Genomic DNA, 18,877 nt, shown 5'->3' with positions numbered 1-18,877 from the left:
AACGAGTACCTAGGTGCCTTTTTATTTACTTTTAATCTCATCCTGATTTTCCTGAGACTTGAATAAATTGAAACTCCTTGAAATTCATGACAAACTAAAAGTATGGTAATGAGAAATTGCATTTGTTGACTGAATGGAAAGTCAAGCTGAGAATTGAAATTTTTGGACTCTTAACAAACTTTGTCAATAAGTGCTTATTTAAAGAGTTTTGTTTTGTTTTTTAATCCCTGTAGGAAGATAAAAAAATCAGGTGGGCATCTAGATGGGACTATATTCTGGAATCTATGCCTCATACCCACATTCAGTGGTTTAGGTAAGACTACAGATTAATCTGTTCTTTGCTCTGTACTTTACTCTTTGTCCCTTTGAACATCTGATCACTCTAATCTTCCTCAGGTATTCAAAAGTCTGACCTTTTGAATCAATGACTGATTCAAACCTGCTTTCAAATTACTGGTTATGAGTCAGGCTAGGTCACTTAATTTTTCAAAATTCTTTCTTTATCTAGAAGTACCTGTCTCCTGAGACTGTTTTGAGAATTAAAGGAGATAATGAAATAGCATTTGAGCACCTTACCTGGAGAGGAAGAGTGCTCAGTACTAACAGTTGCTGCTGCTGTTATTACTATAATGTTTATTTATTATTATTCCCTCTAAAATCATGACTGAAAACTTTTATCTAGAAATCTGGTCATGGTGTCATTAATCTCCTTTTCCTACTTTGCCAACTATCCTTTGACACTCATTAATTTACTGAGTAAATTTGTTCTTTAGTACATTCCTTGAGAGACAGATCAGTCTTGTTGGTCCTTGTAGCTCGTGTGGCACTAATTTGGGCACAGCAGTTGTTTGATAATGTTGACCACAGACAGAAGTAATTCTGATTCTTGACAGACCACAAAACTTAAGTGTGTAAATTTATATATCCACTAGAAGGACACATAGCAGAACACAATTCATTGAATTTGTTGACTTTTAGGTAGAATTTTGATTTTGAAAAATGCTGTTTTAATATTATTCGATGAACAATTTAAAAAGGAGCTTTACTGTTCCAAAGATTAAGCTACAGATTAACCCTGACATGTGTTTTTCTACAGCATTATGAATTCCTTGGTCATTGTCCTCTTCTTATCTGGAATGGTTGCTATGATTATGCTACGGACACTGCATAAAGATATTGCCAGATATAATCAGATGGATTCTACAGTGAGTGAAACATCTGAACTATTTTTTGGTCTTCAAAATATAGTCTATATTTTCTTTGGAAAGGGGTTGTTTATTTTATTTTTCAATAAAAATTTATATTCAGTATTATTTTGTATTAGTTTCAAGTGTACGCACAGTGGTTAGTCATGTACTTTACAAAGTGATCTCCCCAGTATAGAAAGGGTTTAAATAATAGCTTTAGACAGAAGGTACTTTAGGCCTTGGCCTGTTAGTTAGCTCAACAGTAGAGTGTCGACCCAGTGTGTGGAAGTCCCGGGTTTGATTTCTGGTCAGGGCACACAGGAGAAGCAACCATGTGCTTCCCCTTCTCTCTCTCTCTCTCTCTCTCTCTCTCTGTCTCTCTCTATTTCTGTCTTCCACTCCCATGGCCATGGCTCGATTGATTCAAGCGCATTGGGCCCAGGTGCTGAGGATGGCTCCATGGAGCCTCTGCCTCAGGTGCTAAAAATAGCTTGGTTACATTCATGGCCCTAGATGTCCAGAGCATTGGGGTTGCCTGGTGGATCCTAGTAGGGGAACATGCGGGTGTCTGTTTCTGTATCTCTCCTCCTCTCACTTAAATAAAAAAAAAAAAGAATTTGCTTTTAAAACAGTCTTCTCAAAAGTATCCTTAATTCACAGTTTCAAGTAAGAAAATAATTGTTAAGAATTGGTGTTCTCTAGAAAGTCACCACAGCATTCAGAACTGAACTGTTTACAGCCTCATCTGTGTCAGTAGATTGGTGCAGAATGGGTATAGGTACACGGCTCTAGTGCCGTCCTCTTTTTTCACTCATGTGCTGTTAACTCGATCAGGTTCTCCATTCCCAGCACACACCCAGTGTGTGAATCAGCAAAGTTGAATGGAATGACTCCCAAACAATTTTATTTATGTGTATACTTCATTTTTAAAAAATAATTCAACCAAATTTTTTATTATTTCAACCTTTTGGTATAGTCAGAGTTATATTATACATTTGTAGTTACAAAATGTTACACATTTTATAGCTTTTTATTTCATAGCAGCTCTTTAACAAAATTTCCACAAGAACCACAATGACTTGTCATAAATACAGAAAACTCAGATGTTTGTTTTCTCTTCCCCAGCTTTTTTGCCTTTTCCCCTCAACCTTTCTGTCCTCTTTTATTAGAAAAGAAAATGATGTTTAGAAGCTTTTCAGCACTTCTACTCTGTAATCATTTTTCATGGTGTTTATTGATTATTTCATTAAATATTTTATTAAAAGTAATTTCAAGATACTCTGTTTATAATTGGCATTTCCAAATAATGACTAAGTTAATGGAATTTTCTTAATTTAATCAGAGTGTCTATGGGATGCGGTCAGGGCAGCATGCCTCCCATTCTGCCTCCCATTCTTTTTCTCCCTCCAGTTCCTTACTGTGGCGGGCTGAGCAGATTGTTCAGACATAAATCAGATCATTTCCCTCCCAACGACAGCCTTCCAGTGCCTTCCCGTTTTACTCACAGTGAAAGCCAGAGTCTTTACGATGGTCCAAAAGGCCCTGCATTTCCTGTTGGAACTCTGCTCCAGCCAAAATGGCCCCCTTGCAGTTCCTCAGACATGTCACGATGTTCCCACCTCAAGGCCTTTATACTTGCTTTTCTCTCTACCTCAAATGTTCATCCCTCAAATATTTACATGGCTAGCTACCTCCTTCAATTCTTTACTGAAACATGATTTTCCCAGTGAGATCTTTCTGACCAGTCTATTAAAATTACATGTTCTCCACCCCACATATACTTCCTAATTTTTTCTATAGCACTTATACCATGTACTGTATTATACTTTTTATTTATTTATTTTGTTTCTTGTCCGCCTTCCCAACAAGAACACATACTCATGAAAAGAGGGATTTTTCTGGTATACTCACTGTAGTATCACTGGTGTTTTGAACAGTGCTGAGCATATAATTGGTGCTAAATGAATTAATAAACTGGTCAGTCCTTTAGGTACCAGATTGGCTGGCGCATTGCTGAGCTCAAAGTAGGTAAGAAATGTATACAAAGACTCCCCCTACTCTACTACATGCTCCCTCCCCCCAAAAAGAGCTGAGGCCAGAGCAGGAAGCAACACAACATGAGAGGTTGAAGTTGTCCTTCAGGTCGATGCTTATAAAAAGTCTTTAACCAATTGGGAGACTAAATCTTAGGTCATTAGTGAGAGAGCTGAATGTCAGTTTCCGAAGGGACGGGAGCAAAGTGATTCTAGCTTTCTAAGTGCCACCTGATTCTTGGCAGATTTATGTAGAAATTCTCTGGAAAGTTTTACAGATTTAACTGCAGGATTACCACAATTTAAGATCAACCAAATGTGGTTTATTAGCAGAAATTCACAAAAATTATAATAAACAACAGATTTAGGCCCCCTCACATACAAGATTTCAGATACTAGTACTATTAGTTACAGAATATAAAATATATGAAAAAGTAATAGCTAGGAATTTCCCAGAACAGATGAAAGAATCCATAGTTTAAGGAAACAATGCATTCCAAAAAAAAGAAATAAAAAGAAATCCACACCTAGATTAACTGTGACAAAAATCAGCCAGAGGTAAAAAAAAGACTGAGCATCTACAAAGGATAAACAAATTAGCAATAGAAGGTCAAAGACAGAATAATGTCTTTAAATTGGTGAGAGAAATTAACTTTTTACATAGAATCATGTATCCATAGAAGCTGTCTTTTAGGAATAAAGGTAAAATACCCTTTAATAAAACAGGTGGCCACAAACAGACCTTTACTGAAGGAATTTTTATAGAAATACCTCAGCAGAAAATAAATACCGGTAAATAAAAACCAGTCAGAGTTAGAAGAATTGGTGAACTAAAAAATTCCAAGAAAAACATTTTTTATATATAATAATAATGAGTCTAAAATTGGAAATTAACAAAAGTGTATTTTTTAAAAATATTGGAAATATAGTATCAGATAAAGTGAGTCGTTTTCTGGGAAAAAGATATGGTAGAGACCAATTTTATTCCTTACAGTGAAAGAATTAATGATTTAAATGAAAATGTAAAACTGTGAAATGAAGTTATCTTAAAATCTTGGAGAAGGGTAGAATTTAATAAACATTACAGAGAGTCAGAAGCCATGAAAGATTGCTACATTTAAAAATCTGAATAGCAAAAAATACCATTAAAAAGATAGGAAAATATTTTAACACCTGTCACAAACACAAATTGTTTAATTCCTCAATAAATAAATCTGAAAACAAAAAAGTCAGCCATCTAGTAAGAAATTGGGCAAGGTACATGAAAAAAGTCCATAAAATGAAATGCAAATGGCTCTGAAACATAAAAAGATACAGCATCGTTCATAATAAGAGAAAAGCAAATTAAAACCACAGTGCATGGTTGTTCACTTGGTTCATTGGCAGAAATCAAAATTTTCCCTATGATGTGTTGGGGGATTGAGGACATGCACACTTTGATACATAATTTAAGAGAATATAAATTGGTATAACTTATGGAAGGCAGTTTGGCAATATTAGTTTATAATGTAGTTTGATCCAACAGTTCTATTCCTAGAAACTAATCTGGATGCAAAGAATTTTTACTATTTTTCTTTTTTATCTTAAAACAATAAATATATGTTATTCATAATAGAAGGTTTCAATTATGGAATATTCATACAGTGGAATACTTTGTTATCATTAATAAGAACGAGACAACTCTTTATGTAACAAATACGGAATCACTTCCATATTCTTAGACTGAAAAGATAAGATGAAATATGGTATATAATATGGTACCGTTTGTGGGAAAAAAGAGAAAAAGTATTCATGCATTTACTTATATGTGGGTATGGTAGAATATCTATCTCTGCAAGGACAGTAAGAAACCAGTCACATTTGTTCACTCCAAGAAAGGGGACCTGGCTGTCTATGGAAACTTGTTTTCATTTACATCCTTTGAATGTTTTAGTATACTTACTCAATAAAAAAAAAAAATCAAATGGTTCTTCGTCCAATATCTTGTCTCACCTAAAGGAAGGGGTATGTATTAATTTCCCCCCATAATTTTAACAAAGACAGTATATCCATAACCCTGATCCAACAGTTACCAACTCATGTTCAGTTTTGTTTTTTCTGTAGAATCTCACCTACTTACTCCCACCTCAATTATTTTGAAGCCAATTTCAGATAATAATTTTGTTTAATTCAGCCCTGGCCAGTTAGTTCATTTGGTTAGAGTGTTTTCATAAGACACCAAGGTTGCGGGTTCAGTCCCCACTAGGGCACATATGGGAAGCAATCAGTGGCACAACTAAATGGAACAACAAGTGATTGCTTCTCTCTCTCAGTCTCTCTCTCTCTCTCAAATCAATCAATAAAAAGAAATTTAATCCATTTAGAGCCCTTGTACTTCTATAAAACTTCAATTTGTACATTTCTTGTAAGCGATTAGGTCGAGTCTAATTCCCAGTTTATATACCAGCAAAGGATCTGTGAGACCTAATTTATTTTGGAGATTAATGAATGTAGGTTGAAAAGGATAGTGTGATTAAAAAGACATTAAGTTAGATGATAAAGCTTAGACTAGAACTAAGTAGATATCACATTGTCTTTGTATTTCTCTCTATACTTATAGACCTTTACACACAGTATTCCTTTTAAAATAATTCAAGAAAACTATAAGGTCTTTATATGTCAAAACTGAAATAAATATCAACATTTATAAGTTTTAAACAATGTTTTTATATCAGTGTATTCAACAATGGATATCTTGTTGCCTTGGTGATACCACATAACAAGCAATTTCATTCCTTTTTTAGGAGGATGCTCAGGAAGAATTTGGCTGGAAACTAGTTCATGGTGATATATTCCGTCCTCCAAGAAAAGGGATGCTGCTATCAGTCTTTCTAGGATCAGGAACACAGATTTTAATTATGACATTTGTGACTCTATGTAAGTGTTAAGTGCAAATGAAGTAGAAACATTTTGTCTTAATATTTGAGAACCAGTTTTTCTAAGTGAGGTAGGTAGGCTAATTTGTCCCTCTAATGTGTTTTGGCAGTATGTGACTTGAGGTAGGATTAGCTGATGACTCTTCATGTCTCTCGTCAGCATAGAGACCAAGCCTTTGTCATAGCAGCACTGGAGCCGCAGATGACTAGGTCCTGAGACACCATCTGGGTCTGACTCTGGGCGGCCCGGAACCACGGTCACGCAGGCTGACTGTCTTGCCCCACCTGGAGCAGTATGATTAGGATTCCACGACATTTTTGGCTTCAGTGGGAGGCAAAGGAGAAGAAGAGTGGATAGGGCAGGAATTTTTTTAAATACCTTTCTCATCTTGGAAGGATTTAAGAAGCAAGACCTCTTTCTTTCTCTAGCAATGTTCAGGAAAGATCTTCCTACAAAAAAAAGGTCTCCTGTCCTACCTGATAGTCTTCAGGAATTTTACTTAAAATTTTTTCAATTAGAATAATCACTTTTTTTTTTTTAATAAAACTCACTTAGAGGTATTGATCGGTCATAGGAGTGATTCTGATAATGTATCTCTGAAGAAGCATTGTTTCTGTGGTCTTCTGGTTTCCTAATTTTAAGAAAAAAAATGTTTATGAATAAATTTTCTAAATTTTGCATTTTTCTTACATTTTCTTCATTGATGAACAGTAACATGAATATTTCTGGAAGAATTTAGAAACCACTAATCTTTTAATAATTTTTTTTTTTTTTTTGTACTTTTCCGAAGCTGGAAATGGGGAGGCAGTCAGACCGACTCCCGCATGTGCCCAACCAGGATCCACCCGGCATGCCCACCAGGGGGCGATGCTCTGCCCATCTTGGGGCGTCGCTCTGCCACAATCAGAGCCACTCTAGCACCTGAGGCACAGGCCATAGAGCCATCCTCAGTGCCTGGGCCAACTTTGCTCCAGTGGAGCCTTGGCTGCAGGAGGGGAAGAGAGAGACAGAGAGGAAGGAGAGGGGGAGGGGTGGAGAAGCAGATGGGCGCTTCTCCTGTGTGCCCTGGCTGGGAATCGAACCCAGGACTCCCGCATGCCAGGCCGATTAATAATTTTTTTAGTGAACATTTGTTCCTGTGTTTGAGACATATTAAATATGTAATACTAAAGTCATTTTCTGTTAATAAAATTCCAAGTTTTTATGATAGACATAACTACATAAATATATTACAAAGAATATTAATCACTTTGAAATGTCTGGTACCTGAATAAGTCTGGGAACTACTGATTTATACTTCCAGGTTCAGTAGGAAGACTTAGCTTGAAGATTAGCTAGAACATATATCTATATTTTGATAGGAAATGCAGCCAAGGTGGGAAGGGCAGGCTACATAAAGCAGGTGTGTTAAGCTGAAGAGGGTAGGATGGGAGAAGTCACGAAGAGACCTGGACACAGCATGGAGGCACTAGACTCCCAGAGAGCCTGGGTGAAGTTAGAGCAGAACAGATGCTTGAGGATAAGATTCTTTAAAATTTTATTTGGGTCTGCCTTCTGCCACTGTCTGGTCTTTGTTGGGGTCAGCTAGGAGATGAACTTGTGAGGAAGGACAGTTTCAGAGAACCTAAACTAGGAAACGATAGGGACCCGTTTCCTTAAATGTTTGAATATGAACTCTGCTTCAGAACAGTCCATTTCTCTTTCTCAGTCCTAGGGGCACTGGGGAAGGCGGTGCGCTGAAGCTGGTATTCTGGTAGATTGTTTATTACCCTCGTTGTCCTGCTGATCATGAGTTTCTCCTCTTGCCCCCTCTGTGCTGAGGAGGTGTGTGTGGACACCTGCTTGGTTATGTACACCGAAGGGGAAACACCAGGAACTTTTTGCTCCTGGGATTAGAAAGCCACTTGATTTCCTATGCAAGTCATAACTTCTGAGTCCTAGCTTAAAGTTAGAAGTCGCTATAAAGATAAGATCATATTTTTATTCTTATTAGTAGAGAGGGTTCTATAGGGAAGAACAAATAAAACTAACCAACTGAATAAGGTTGTGAGCCAGAATTTCCCTGAGTCATTGATCAGTTTCAGAGTAACTTGTTCAAAAAGGTAATGGTACTATGAAATCTTTTTTTCCTATATTATTCTTTGGTTAGGTCCTGTCTTATCTCTTATGTTGAATGTTAAAAGTTTTTACCCCAGAGGACCTTTTAAAAAGGAACAAAATGTAAGACTATTTCATAGTGGTAATATTTTTATTGTTGTTAGTTTTAAAAGCTGTATTTGAATCTTAGAAGAGCTGAAAGTACTCATGAGCATTCAGTCAACCTCCCCTGATAACGGGAAAGGTGGGGTCTTATGGACCCTGACAAGGAACTTCAGAAGTGGAGCTTGCCTTATGTATAATCATAGTACCTCAAGTATTACTAAGATTCAGTGTGGCTGCCTGGTAAGATAGTGTACTTTCCTGAAGTTGTGTTTGGTTTATTATTATTATTATTATTTTATTTTTATTTTTTTGTATTTTTCTGAAGCTGGAAACGGGGAGAGACAGACAGACTCCCGCATGCGCCCGACCGGGATCCACCCGGCACGCTCACCAGTGGCGATGCTCTGCCCCTCTGGGGCGTCGCTCTGCCACGACCAGAGCCACTCTAGCGCCTGGGACAGAGGCCAAGGAGCCATCCCCAGCGCCCGGGCCATCTTTGCTCCAATGGAGCCTTGGCTGCAGGAGGGGAAGAGAGAGACAGAGAGGAAGGGGGGGGGGGGAGAAGCAAATGGGCGCTTCTCCTATGTGCCCTGGCCGGGAATCGAACCCGGGTCCCCCGCACGCCAGGCCGACGCTCTACCGCTGAGCCAACCGGCCAGGGCCTGGTTTATTATTTTTAAAGAGTAGAATCTATGTCACTTCACAACAAAGGAAATTAATAAAATTTGTAACTTTAAATTACTTGTTTTTTAGTTTTTGCTTGCCTGGGATTTTTGTCACCTGCCAACAGAGGCGCACTGATGACTTGTGCTGTGGTCCTGTGGGTGCTGTTGGGCACGCCTGCAGGCTATGTTGCTGCCAGATTCTATAAGTGTGAGTAAAAAGCACCCTGACTGGGTGTCAGATCAGGGATTGGGTCTGCTACAACAATGCATTTGAGCCTATTGTCTGGTTGTTGATGTTCTTTAAACAATATGTATTATAGGTATGTTTCCTTATTTAAAAGAAACTTGTGAAGTGGATGGCTATCCCTAGATTTATTTGTTCAAAATGCTTATACAGTAAAGCAAATTTAGGTGCTGCTTATCCTCCATCCTCTCTTTTTTTCTTTTAAGTTTGACTTAACCAGTTTGGCTGAACAACTTAGATTTGCTACATCATGGAAACATATGTAGAGTATAAAGGAAGAAAGCCCTCAAATGGGTATCGCTAACTTAGTCACTACAACAAGTAATATATACAGGAATACCTTTTCTTACACAAGAGAAATCGTACTTGTAATTATATAATTTTTTTAATCAAGCAAGAGAGGGAGAGGGACAGACAGACAGGAAGGGAGAGAGATGAGAAGCATCAGTTCTTCGTTGTGGTATCTTAGTTACTCACTGATTGCTTTCTTATGTGTGCCTTGACCAGGGGCTCCAGCCGAGCTAGTAAGTAACCCCTTGCTCAAGTCAGCGACCTTGGGCTCAAGCCAGCCACCATGAGGTCATGTCCTACACTCTCAAGGTGGTGAGGCCCCACTCAAACCAGCAACATTGGGGTTTCGAAACTGGGTCCTCAGGATCCCAGGCTGCCGCTCTATCCACTGCGCCATCACCTGGTCAGGCCATTAATTTAATATTTTAAAAAAATAAACTATTTCAAGTAAACTAAGACCTCATTATTTTAAAGAGCCCTGACGTAAATTACTTTTGTAGTATAGTTACTTGCAATCTCTTGTATTCTTGTAAAAATAAAGTTCGGTGAAAGAAAGGATCAGGGCCACAGGGTAAGGATGGGATATGAGTAGATGACTTAGAAAGCAGCTGCTGTGCCTGGGTCAGTGATTGCCAGAGTTGACTGATTTAGGAATCCTGAAATCCACTGAGATGGTCCCAGAGGGAATCTGTGAAGTGAAGTACCGGAGAAGGGACAGAGCTAGGGCTGATATGAAGAAGGCTTGAGCTAAAACAGTTGGGTTTATATAGGTGGTCTTAACTTGTGGTTGGCTTGATTCTCAACCCCACATAGGAATATCAGTTAGACTTTGCCAGATATAATTTTCTCCTGATGATGAGAAGTCCTATATGTATGTATATGTAAGTGTGTTCAATTTCTGTGTATTTTGTCAAGTCTATTTTTTCTTTCATGCTTTACTAAAAGACTCAGAATTAGGGTGATCATATGTATTTTAATACATATGAGATATAGTTGGACCGCTGCCTGCACATAAGCATCCCCTTTCTTACTGTTCAGCTGTGTTTTCTTTCAGTTCTTCTATCGGATAGTGGATGTTTACACCTGCCTGAGGACCATTCCACATGCTGTTCCCTCTGTTTGAAGTTCAGTCCATACTCCCTCATCCCAGATGAATCCCCTTTAACTCCACTTCATTCTTAAGATATCCCAGTTACAGATTAGGTACCATATAAATCAGGCAGAGTGTTCTGAGAGGTGCTATTACATGGCTCCAGTCATAAAATACCTTTTTTTTTTTTTTTTTTTTTTGAGAGATGCAGAGTGAGAAGCATCGACTCATAGTTGCTTTCACTTTAGTTGTACATTGAGCTTTTCATACATGCCTTGACGGGGTGCCGTGCCAAGTGTCCCCTTGCTCAAGCCAGCAACCTTGGGTTCTTTGTTTCAGTGACCTTTGGGCTTAAGCTGGCGAGCTTTGAGATCAAGTGGACGATCCCCCACTCAAGCCAGCGACCTCACACTGATGCCCAGCTCAGAAGCAGCAACCTCAGGGTTTCAAACCAGCGACCTCAGCGTTCTGTGTCAATGCTTTACCCACTGTGCCACCACTGGTCAGGCTAGAATAATTTCTAATGTTTAAAAAAATATTTGAATGTTGATTGTACTAAAACTAAAATTAGCACTGGAAAGTTGCCTCAGTGGATTGAGCGTCGGCCCAGTGTGCGAATGTCCTGGGTTTGATGCACCGTCAGGGCACACATGAGAAGTGACCATCTGCTTCTCTTCCCGTCTCCCCACTTCTCTCTCTCTTCTCCTCTCGCACCCAGTGGCTCAGCTGGTGCCAGCATCAGCCCTGGGTACTGAGGATAGCTTAGTTGGTTTGAGTGTCAGCCCCAGGATGCTGAGAATAGCTTGGTTGATTGAACATTGGCCCTAGACAGGGTTGCCAGGCATATCCTGTCAGGGGTCATGAAGTAATCTATCTCCCCTCCTCTCATTTAAAAAAACAAAAAACAAAATTAACAATTTTACCATAGTCTCTTTACTTCTAATGCTGTGACTTCAAATCATATATACGTATAATTGTCATTCTCTTTTAGGACAAGTGGTATTTGCTTATAATCTGTTAGCAGTTTTTAAAACAATCCAGGTTCTCAGATCTCAGCCAGTTTCCTCTCCAACTTTTAAACTGAGAGCAGAGGAGTACTTTCATGTTTTACTCTATGTACTTGAGTTTTTTTTTTTGTTTTGTTTTGTTTTTTTTTTTTTTTTTTTTTTATTTTATTTATTTTTTTTTTTTACAGAGACAGAGTGAGAGTCAGAGAGAGGGATAGATAGGGATAGACAGACAGGAACGCAGAGAGATGAGAAGTATCAATCATCAGTTTTTCGTTGTGGCACTTTAGTTGTTCATTGATTGATTTTTCATATGTGCCTTGACCGTGGGGCTACAGCAGACCAAGTGACCCCTTGCTCAAGCCAACAACCTTGGGTCCAAGCTGGTGAGCTTTGCTCAAGCCAGATGAGCCTGCGCTCAAGCTGGTGACCTCGGGGTCTTGAACCTGGGTCCTCTGCATCCCAGTCTGACGCTCTATCCACTGCGCCACCGCCTGGTCAGGCAGAGTTTTTTATTTTTTTAAGTGGGAAAAAATTAGAAAAGGAGCAAAGGAGAGTAAAATATTCATAAGTAACTTTGTTCTCTCAAGTGGTCATAAACCTACTCTTCTTCATCACCTGATATGACACACTGATCTCTCCACCCTCACCCTCGTCCTACTGGAAACTACAATGCTAAAAAATTCTTAAGATTCAGACTTACTGGTAAAATCTAAACATGTTGCATGTCAGGCTTTAGGGTTCTTGGTTTTGTAACAAATTCTGAGATAGACCTCAAGATAAATGAGAATCTCCAGTATGCCCTTTCTCTACCCAGTCCTGTTATTGAAACTGGCTTAGAATTTAAGGGTTTGTTTTATTTTGAAATAGAAAAAAGGATAGAAAAGAAAACCAGGTATGGGTGACTTTGATGCTAGATTTATTCTATGCTGAAACAAAAATCTTTAGAGCAGGACTTCCCCAGGGCAGTCCTATGATGTGCATCTCTGATTTGGATTACTTGATTAGGGAATATCTTATAATTTGCTAGTGTCATTTTCTATAGGCACCCACTGCCATCTGACAGTTTGTCCAGTACCAGACTATAGAATATTCCTTTGTAGAAGAGTCTGTATATTATGCCATTTTTGTTTTCTTACAGCTTTTGGAGGTGAGAAGTGGAAAACAAATGTTTTATTGACATCATTTTTATGTCCTGGGTGAGTGAATTTTTCCATAATAATTTTTTTCTTTCATAATTGAGATTTTATTGGTTGTTTTGAGGATAAGTACACAGACATTTCAGTTTGTACACAATTCTTAACATACGTACCAAAAATGTTAAGTCATAGAGTTGTGATTCTTTTCTAAACAGTTATTCCAGTGACTTTCCAGCTTAAAATTTGGAGTCTTAATTTTCTTTAATAGAGTATCAGGTACCAATATCTTCAAATGTTGCTATACTGTTACATCAGAGTCCCACTAATTCACAATTTAATAATCATATATACTACATAATCAAATTTTCAACTTTTCACAGCACATTAACATTGTTACTAGGAACACTGAACTCCCACACCGAAGATGTACAAAATTCTGACAGGGAGAGCCAAGGTCAAGGAGTGGTTTTCTTTAGGAAACAATTATACCAAAACCATGGCAATAGAAGTAATTTCAAATGTTCAAGACATATTAAAAGCATGACTGAATCCAAATTGCCATTTAGTATGCTTTGTATTATAGGATATAAAAACTATCCCCACCTATGGAATATTAAGCTGACACCCAAGAAAATCAAAGCCTCCCATATTCAATATCTCACTATTTTCTAGTTGTACCAAAAAATAACCAGCAAATTATTTCACCTTTTAAAAAAGAAAGTGTTTATACTTAAAAGAATGGGATGAAGTAGAACCTCCTCATTCTTAAAAGTGTTTCTAGAGCTACTAAAAAACTTGCATTTACAAAATAGTTTATAAAAATATTTGTCTGGGCCCTGGCCGGTTGGCTCAGCAGTAGAGCGTCGGCCTGGCGTGCAGGAGTCCTGGGTTCGATTCCCGGCCAGGGCACACAGGAGAGGCGCCCATTTGCTTCTCCACCCCCCCCCCCTCCTTCCTCTCTGTCTCTCTCTTCCCCTCCCGCAGTGAGGCTCCATTGGAGCAAAGATGGCCTGGGCGCTGGGGATGGCTCTGGACACAACAGAGCGACGCCCCAGAGGGACAAAGCATCGCCCCCTGGTGGGCGTGCCGGGTGGATCCCGGTCAGGCGCATGCGGGAGTCTGTCTGATTGCCTCCCCGTTTCCAGCTTCGGAAAAATGAAAAAAAATATATATATATATTCGTCTGAATTGTACAAGAAGGGAGACAGGGACCACTGATAAGACATGGCGCATGATGTAATCAGACTTGATTGGCTTCTGCTTCATCCAAGGCTGGACTCTCCTCATTTTTAGTTTCCGCAGGTAGATCTCTTGGTTCCTGGTTAGCCACTTCAGCCTGTTTTCCATTTGCTTCCCTTTCCCCTTTTGTTTGCACTTTTTTGTCTGCAGATATATTTTTTCATGCCACCTTTTTGGGCTTCGTTTCCACTTTTGCAGGAGCAGGTTTAGCTGATAACCTCGCCAGTCTCCTCTTGGGCTCCTTCACTGCCCCTTCAGTGAAGCTGACCTTCTTCTTAGGCATCGTGGTGGCAGGGTGGATGTCTTTATGAACCTGGGCTGTCTGGCCGCTGCTGCTTCTCCCATTGCCCAAGATGCTCCAACCCACAACAGGGGTTCCATAATAATTTTCTTAACATAGCATATTGTATATAGTTCTTAAATTTTTAATCCCTTAAGTCTTTAATCTTTTCTGTCTCTAAACTGTGTACTCAATAAAATGAATTGAATTTTTTAAAAGAAGTAAAATGAGGGCCTGACCGGTTGGTTCAGTGGTAGACCATCGACCTGGTGTGTGGAAGTCCTGGGTTCAATTCCTGGTCAGGACACGCAGGAGAGGCAACCATCTGCTTCTCTCCCCCTTCTCCCTCTCTCTTTCCACCGCCCCTCCCCCAGCCATTGCTTGATTGAGTTGGCCCCAGGCTCTGAGAATGGCTGCATGGAGCCTCTACCTCAGTCACTAAAAATAGCTCAGTTGCCAGTCGCCCCAAATGGACAGAGCATCAGCCTTGGGGGAGGGGTTTGCCAGGTGGATCCTGGTCGGGGTGCATGCAGGAGTCAGTCTCTGTATCTCCCCTACTCTCATTTAAAAATACGTAATATAAATAAATAATTGGAATAATGAAGTGAATATTTAATAAACGTTTGCAGAATGACTACTATTTGTTTTATCTGGAAAAAGTACCTCTAGGTATGAAATATTTTTATATTCCTTTTAATTGTTTTTTTTTTTGGATAGATTTTAGAGAGAGAGTGCAGAGAGAGAGCCAAGAACCCAAGATACCAGAGCAAGGGAAATTGATGTTTACCTAGGAAAAGAACGATCATTTAATAGTATGAATCTACATATAATTATTACAGTAGACACAATAAAATGGCATTTGATAATATTAAACATTGTTTCCTGATTCAAAAAGAATTTAATGGAGGGATAAATACTTTCTTATATTAATAAAAACCTCATCTCTAATTCAAAACCAGCATCATTTAATGGTGAAACACCAGAGACATTTTTATTAAATCACTTTTGTGGCTTTAGTTATTTAAGTTCTAGTCATAACATGAAACAAAGAATACATTTCAAAAAGCTGGAGAGCATATTATTTTTTGGTAACATAGTTTGTGTACAGAGAATGTCAACAAATTTCAGCTATATAAAACTTGTAGAATTATAAGAGTTTGGCAAAATGGCTAGATGTAAGCTAATATTCCAAGATCATGAATACCACTAATAGCGAATTAAATGTTTTATGCTAGTGATGGTTTTGTAGGAAGAGTGTTAGCAACAGAAAACCTTTATGGTACCTGAAATAACTTCTCAAATTAGGCACAATCCATATGACAAGTCTACAGTGCTTATTAACTATGTAGTAAGAGAAACAAATTCACTGTGCTATATATTTGATAAGAAGACTAAGTATTATGAAGGAATTTGGAGATGTCCTATGGCTGGCAGGAGAGAGAAGACAGAAGTAGACCATGTATACCTAGAGACATGCTAGATGTGGCATCACAAATGAGAGGAACTGTTAAATGATGCTGAGACAATTGTCTATATGAAGGTAGAAAAATTCTGTTCTTACCTCGCTCACACACATGAAATCAGTTCTAGATAGATTAAAATCTAAATGTAACACATAACAATCAAATGAAAATATAGAAGAGTTATTTTCATTATCGCAGGTTAGGAAAGGCTTTCTTCTCTTAAACCTGTTACCCAAAGGATAAAGGAAAAAATTGATGACTTTGATAATATTAACAACTGTATGGGGTATATAGAAGTAATTGTAGTATGATTACAGTCATGTTTTTTAAAATTACTTATAGAAGAAAGACTGAAAGGAATTAAGTACACATATTCAAATGTTGGGTTCATAAAAAGCCATAAACTGAGAGAACAAGATATTTAACATGGAGGTAGTTGCTGGAGTATATAAATAGCCGACATACGTGAATTTGCAAGGGCCACTCAACCCAAATGAAAAATGAGTGGTGGATGTAACCAGCAAGTCAAAAAAAAAAGGTAAGATCTAAGAAGCAAACACAGGATGCTCAGCTACAGTCGTCAGTAGGAAATGCAAATTAAAACAACAAATCTGACAGTCCCAAGCATAATGAAAATGCATAAAGGTAACTTTCAGGAGTTGCTGGTAGGAATTTTAAGTCAGGCAAAACCAATTTAAAGAACAACTGGCAGTTTCTACTGAAGTTTTAAATTCATATACCCCATGAATCAGGAATTCTACTCTCTTTGTATATAACACAGAAATTGTATTATTATTATTACATATGATTGCTACTATTTTGTTTTGGTCCTAACTTGAGTTTTATATAAAAGCCTATTTTGTCTTTCAGGATTGTGTTTGCTGACTTCTTTATAATGAATCTGATTCTCTGGGGAGAAGGATCTTCAGCAGCTATTCCTTTTGGAACACTGGTTGCCATATTGGCCCTTTGGTTCTGCATATCTGTGCCTCTAACATTTATTGGTGCATACTTTGGTTTTAAGAAGAATGTAAGTTTATAGGTGTTAACTTATTCAAATGAAATTTAACTGTGGAAACTAGCATATGCCACCTTAAAAAATATGTGTCTAAAAGAATGACCAGGCAGTGGCACAGTAGTTAGAGCTTGATCTGAGACACTAAGGACCCAAATTCAAAACCTTGAGGTCACTGGTTTGAGCACAGGCTCATCTGGCTTGAGTGCTGGCTTGCCAGCTTAAGCATGTTGTCACCAGCTTGAAAGTGGGGTCATAGACATGACCCTGTGGTCACTGGCTTGAGCCAAAGGTCACTGGCTTGAAACCCAAGATCGCTGGCTTGAGCAAGGGGTCACTGGTTTGGCTGTAGTGCCCTCCCCTTGCTTCAAGGCATGTGTGTATAAGAAAGCAATGAATGAACAACTAAGGTTCCACAACTAGAAGTTATTGCTTCTCATCTCTCCCTTCCTGTCTGTCTATCCCCCTGAAAGAAGAAAAACAAAAACATTATCTAAAAGATATAAACATCCTATGACATCTGGATTTCACAAAAAATTAATGACTTCAAAGTTTGATTGCAATTAAAAAGTATGCATTTTTTCCCTTAGCAATAAGTATTTCTAGTTTTTATTATTAACTAAGTAAACCAAGTGTATAAGTTAGGAAGTGAAGTTGTAAACAAAGTGAGTATAAGACTACCAATTTTTTAAATATGTAGCTTTGAAATAAATTTTATATGTTTACCTGCTAATACTTGATTTTAAGGAAGATTATAATCAAGATTCAATTCCTGCCTGACCAGGCGGTGGCACAGTGGATAGAGCGTCGGACTGGGATGCGGAGGACCCAGGTTCGAGACCCCGAGGTCGCCAGCTTGAGCACGGGCTCATCTGGTTTGAGCAAAGCTCACCAACTTGGACCCAAGGTCGCAGGCTCGAGCAAGGGGTTACTCGGTCTGCCCAAGGCCCCCAGTCAAGGCACATATGAGAAAGCAATCAGTGAACAACTAAGGTGTCGCAATGAAAAACTGATGATTGATGCTTCTCATCTCTCTCCGTTCCTGTCTGTCCCTATCTTCTATCACTCTTTCTGACCCTCTCTCTGTCACTGTAAAAAAAAAAAAAAAAAGATTCAATTCCTTCTCCCTCCTTTCTTTCTGTACCTCTCCTTCCCTTTTCTATCTACTCCCGCACTAAGAAGAAAATGAGAATTTATTCTTCATTGTCCTTTAACTTCACTTTATTGTCTTTGCTATTCTCTGAAAATATTCAGTCCACAAGCTTAAAAAAATAACATATTGGAGAGTATTTTGTGAGGCGACCTGGAATGCTTTGGAAGAAACTGCATTGCTCCATAGTTTCCACTGCACTTACCGTGCCAGTCCACTAACAGATTCTTCAATTCTTTGGCATTTTTTAAATTTATGATTTAAAACCTATGTTATGCAAATAGTAAACTGACACAGTTTGAAATTTTTTAAGTACTTAAAATTCTAAAAATATAAAAATTAAAGATATATAGTGACTGCAATATACACATATAGCTACGTATAAAATAATCTACTCCATGGAAGTAATCTCAATGATACTGATAGATTTAAAATTTTGATGTATCATCACAAAAACTTTAGATACATGTTTTGAATGTTTGAATTTTTACATATGTGCCCTTTTTCCCCTCATGTAACTATGTTTAGGTACTTTAGATTCTAGGTTTTTTTATACTGTTATATAGTGTGTTATGAAAAAGAATAATTGAGAACATCACCCATACTTTATGGTTATAAAGCTTCATATAGCCATTTATTGTCTTTTTCACATTCTTAAGTCTTAGTAAAATTGAACAATTTTAATAAAAGATAACATTGTGCATTTCAAAATAAAAATAACATTGACAGTAATTTCAGAGCCAGCTGATTTCTGACAGTATATATTTAAAAGAAAAAACTTAACTCTACCTTTTTATTAACTATTATTTTCCAAGTACTCTATTTTTTCCTTCTGTGTATTTCACACTTTGTGTAAAGCCATTAGTCAGTGGACAACTGCTGAAAACAGTGGTGGTTTGTTCTAGTACAGAAAAAAATATTGAAATAGATATATAATTATGAATCCTTTTTTTCTT

General features: G+C 38.1%; 1 protein-coding gene and 1 pseudogene across 1 annotated transcript in view; one reads left to right on the top strand and one right to left on the bottom strand.

Annotated features, from left to right (window-relative positions):
* The window catches only part of TM9SF2 (transmembrane 9 superfamily member 2), a 62,804-nt gene that overhangs the window by 36,796 nt on the left and 7,131 nt on the right, over positions 1–18,877 (top strand). Inside the window, exons 8-13 of the mRNA XM_066380617.1 lie at positions 234–313; positions 1,097–1,205; positions 6,004–6,136; positions 9,092–9,211; positions 12,777–12,834; positions 16,627–16,786. Of these exons, the coding sequence (XP_066236714.1) occupies positions 234–313; positions 1,097–1,205; positions 6,004–6,136; positions 9,092–9,211; positions 12,777–12,834; positions 16,627–16,786 (660 nt within the window). The remainder of the gene's footprint in view (positions 1–233; positions 314–1,096; positions 1,206–6,003; positions 6,137–9,091; positions 9,212–12,776; positions 12,835–16,626; positions 16,787–18,877) is intronic.
* On the bottom strand, positions 14,015–14,296 carry LOC136403259 (non-histone chromosomal protein HMG-14 pseudogene; annotated as a pseudogene).

This window comes from Saccopteryx leptura, chromosome 4, assembly GCF_036850995.1.
Source record: "Saccopteryx leptura isolate mSacLep1 chromosome 4, mSacLep1_pri_phased_curated, whole genome shotgun sequence".
Classification (NCBI taxonomy): Eukaryota; Metazoa; Chordata; class Mammalia; order Chiroptera; family Emballonuridae; genus Saccopteryx; species Saccopteryx leptura.
This window is presented reverse-complemented; position numbering and strand designations above follow the sequence as displayed.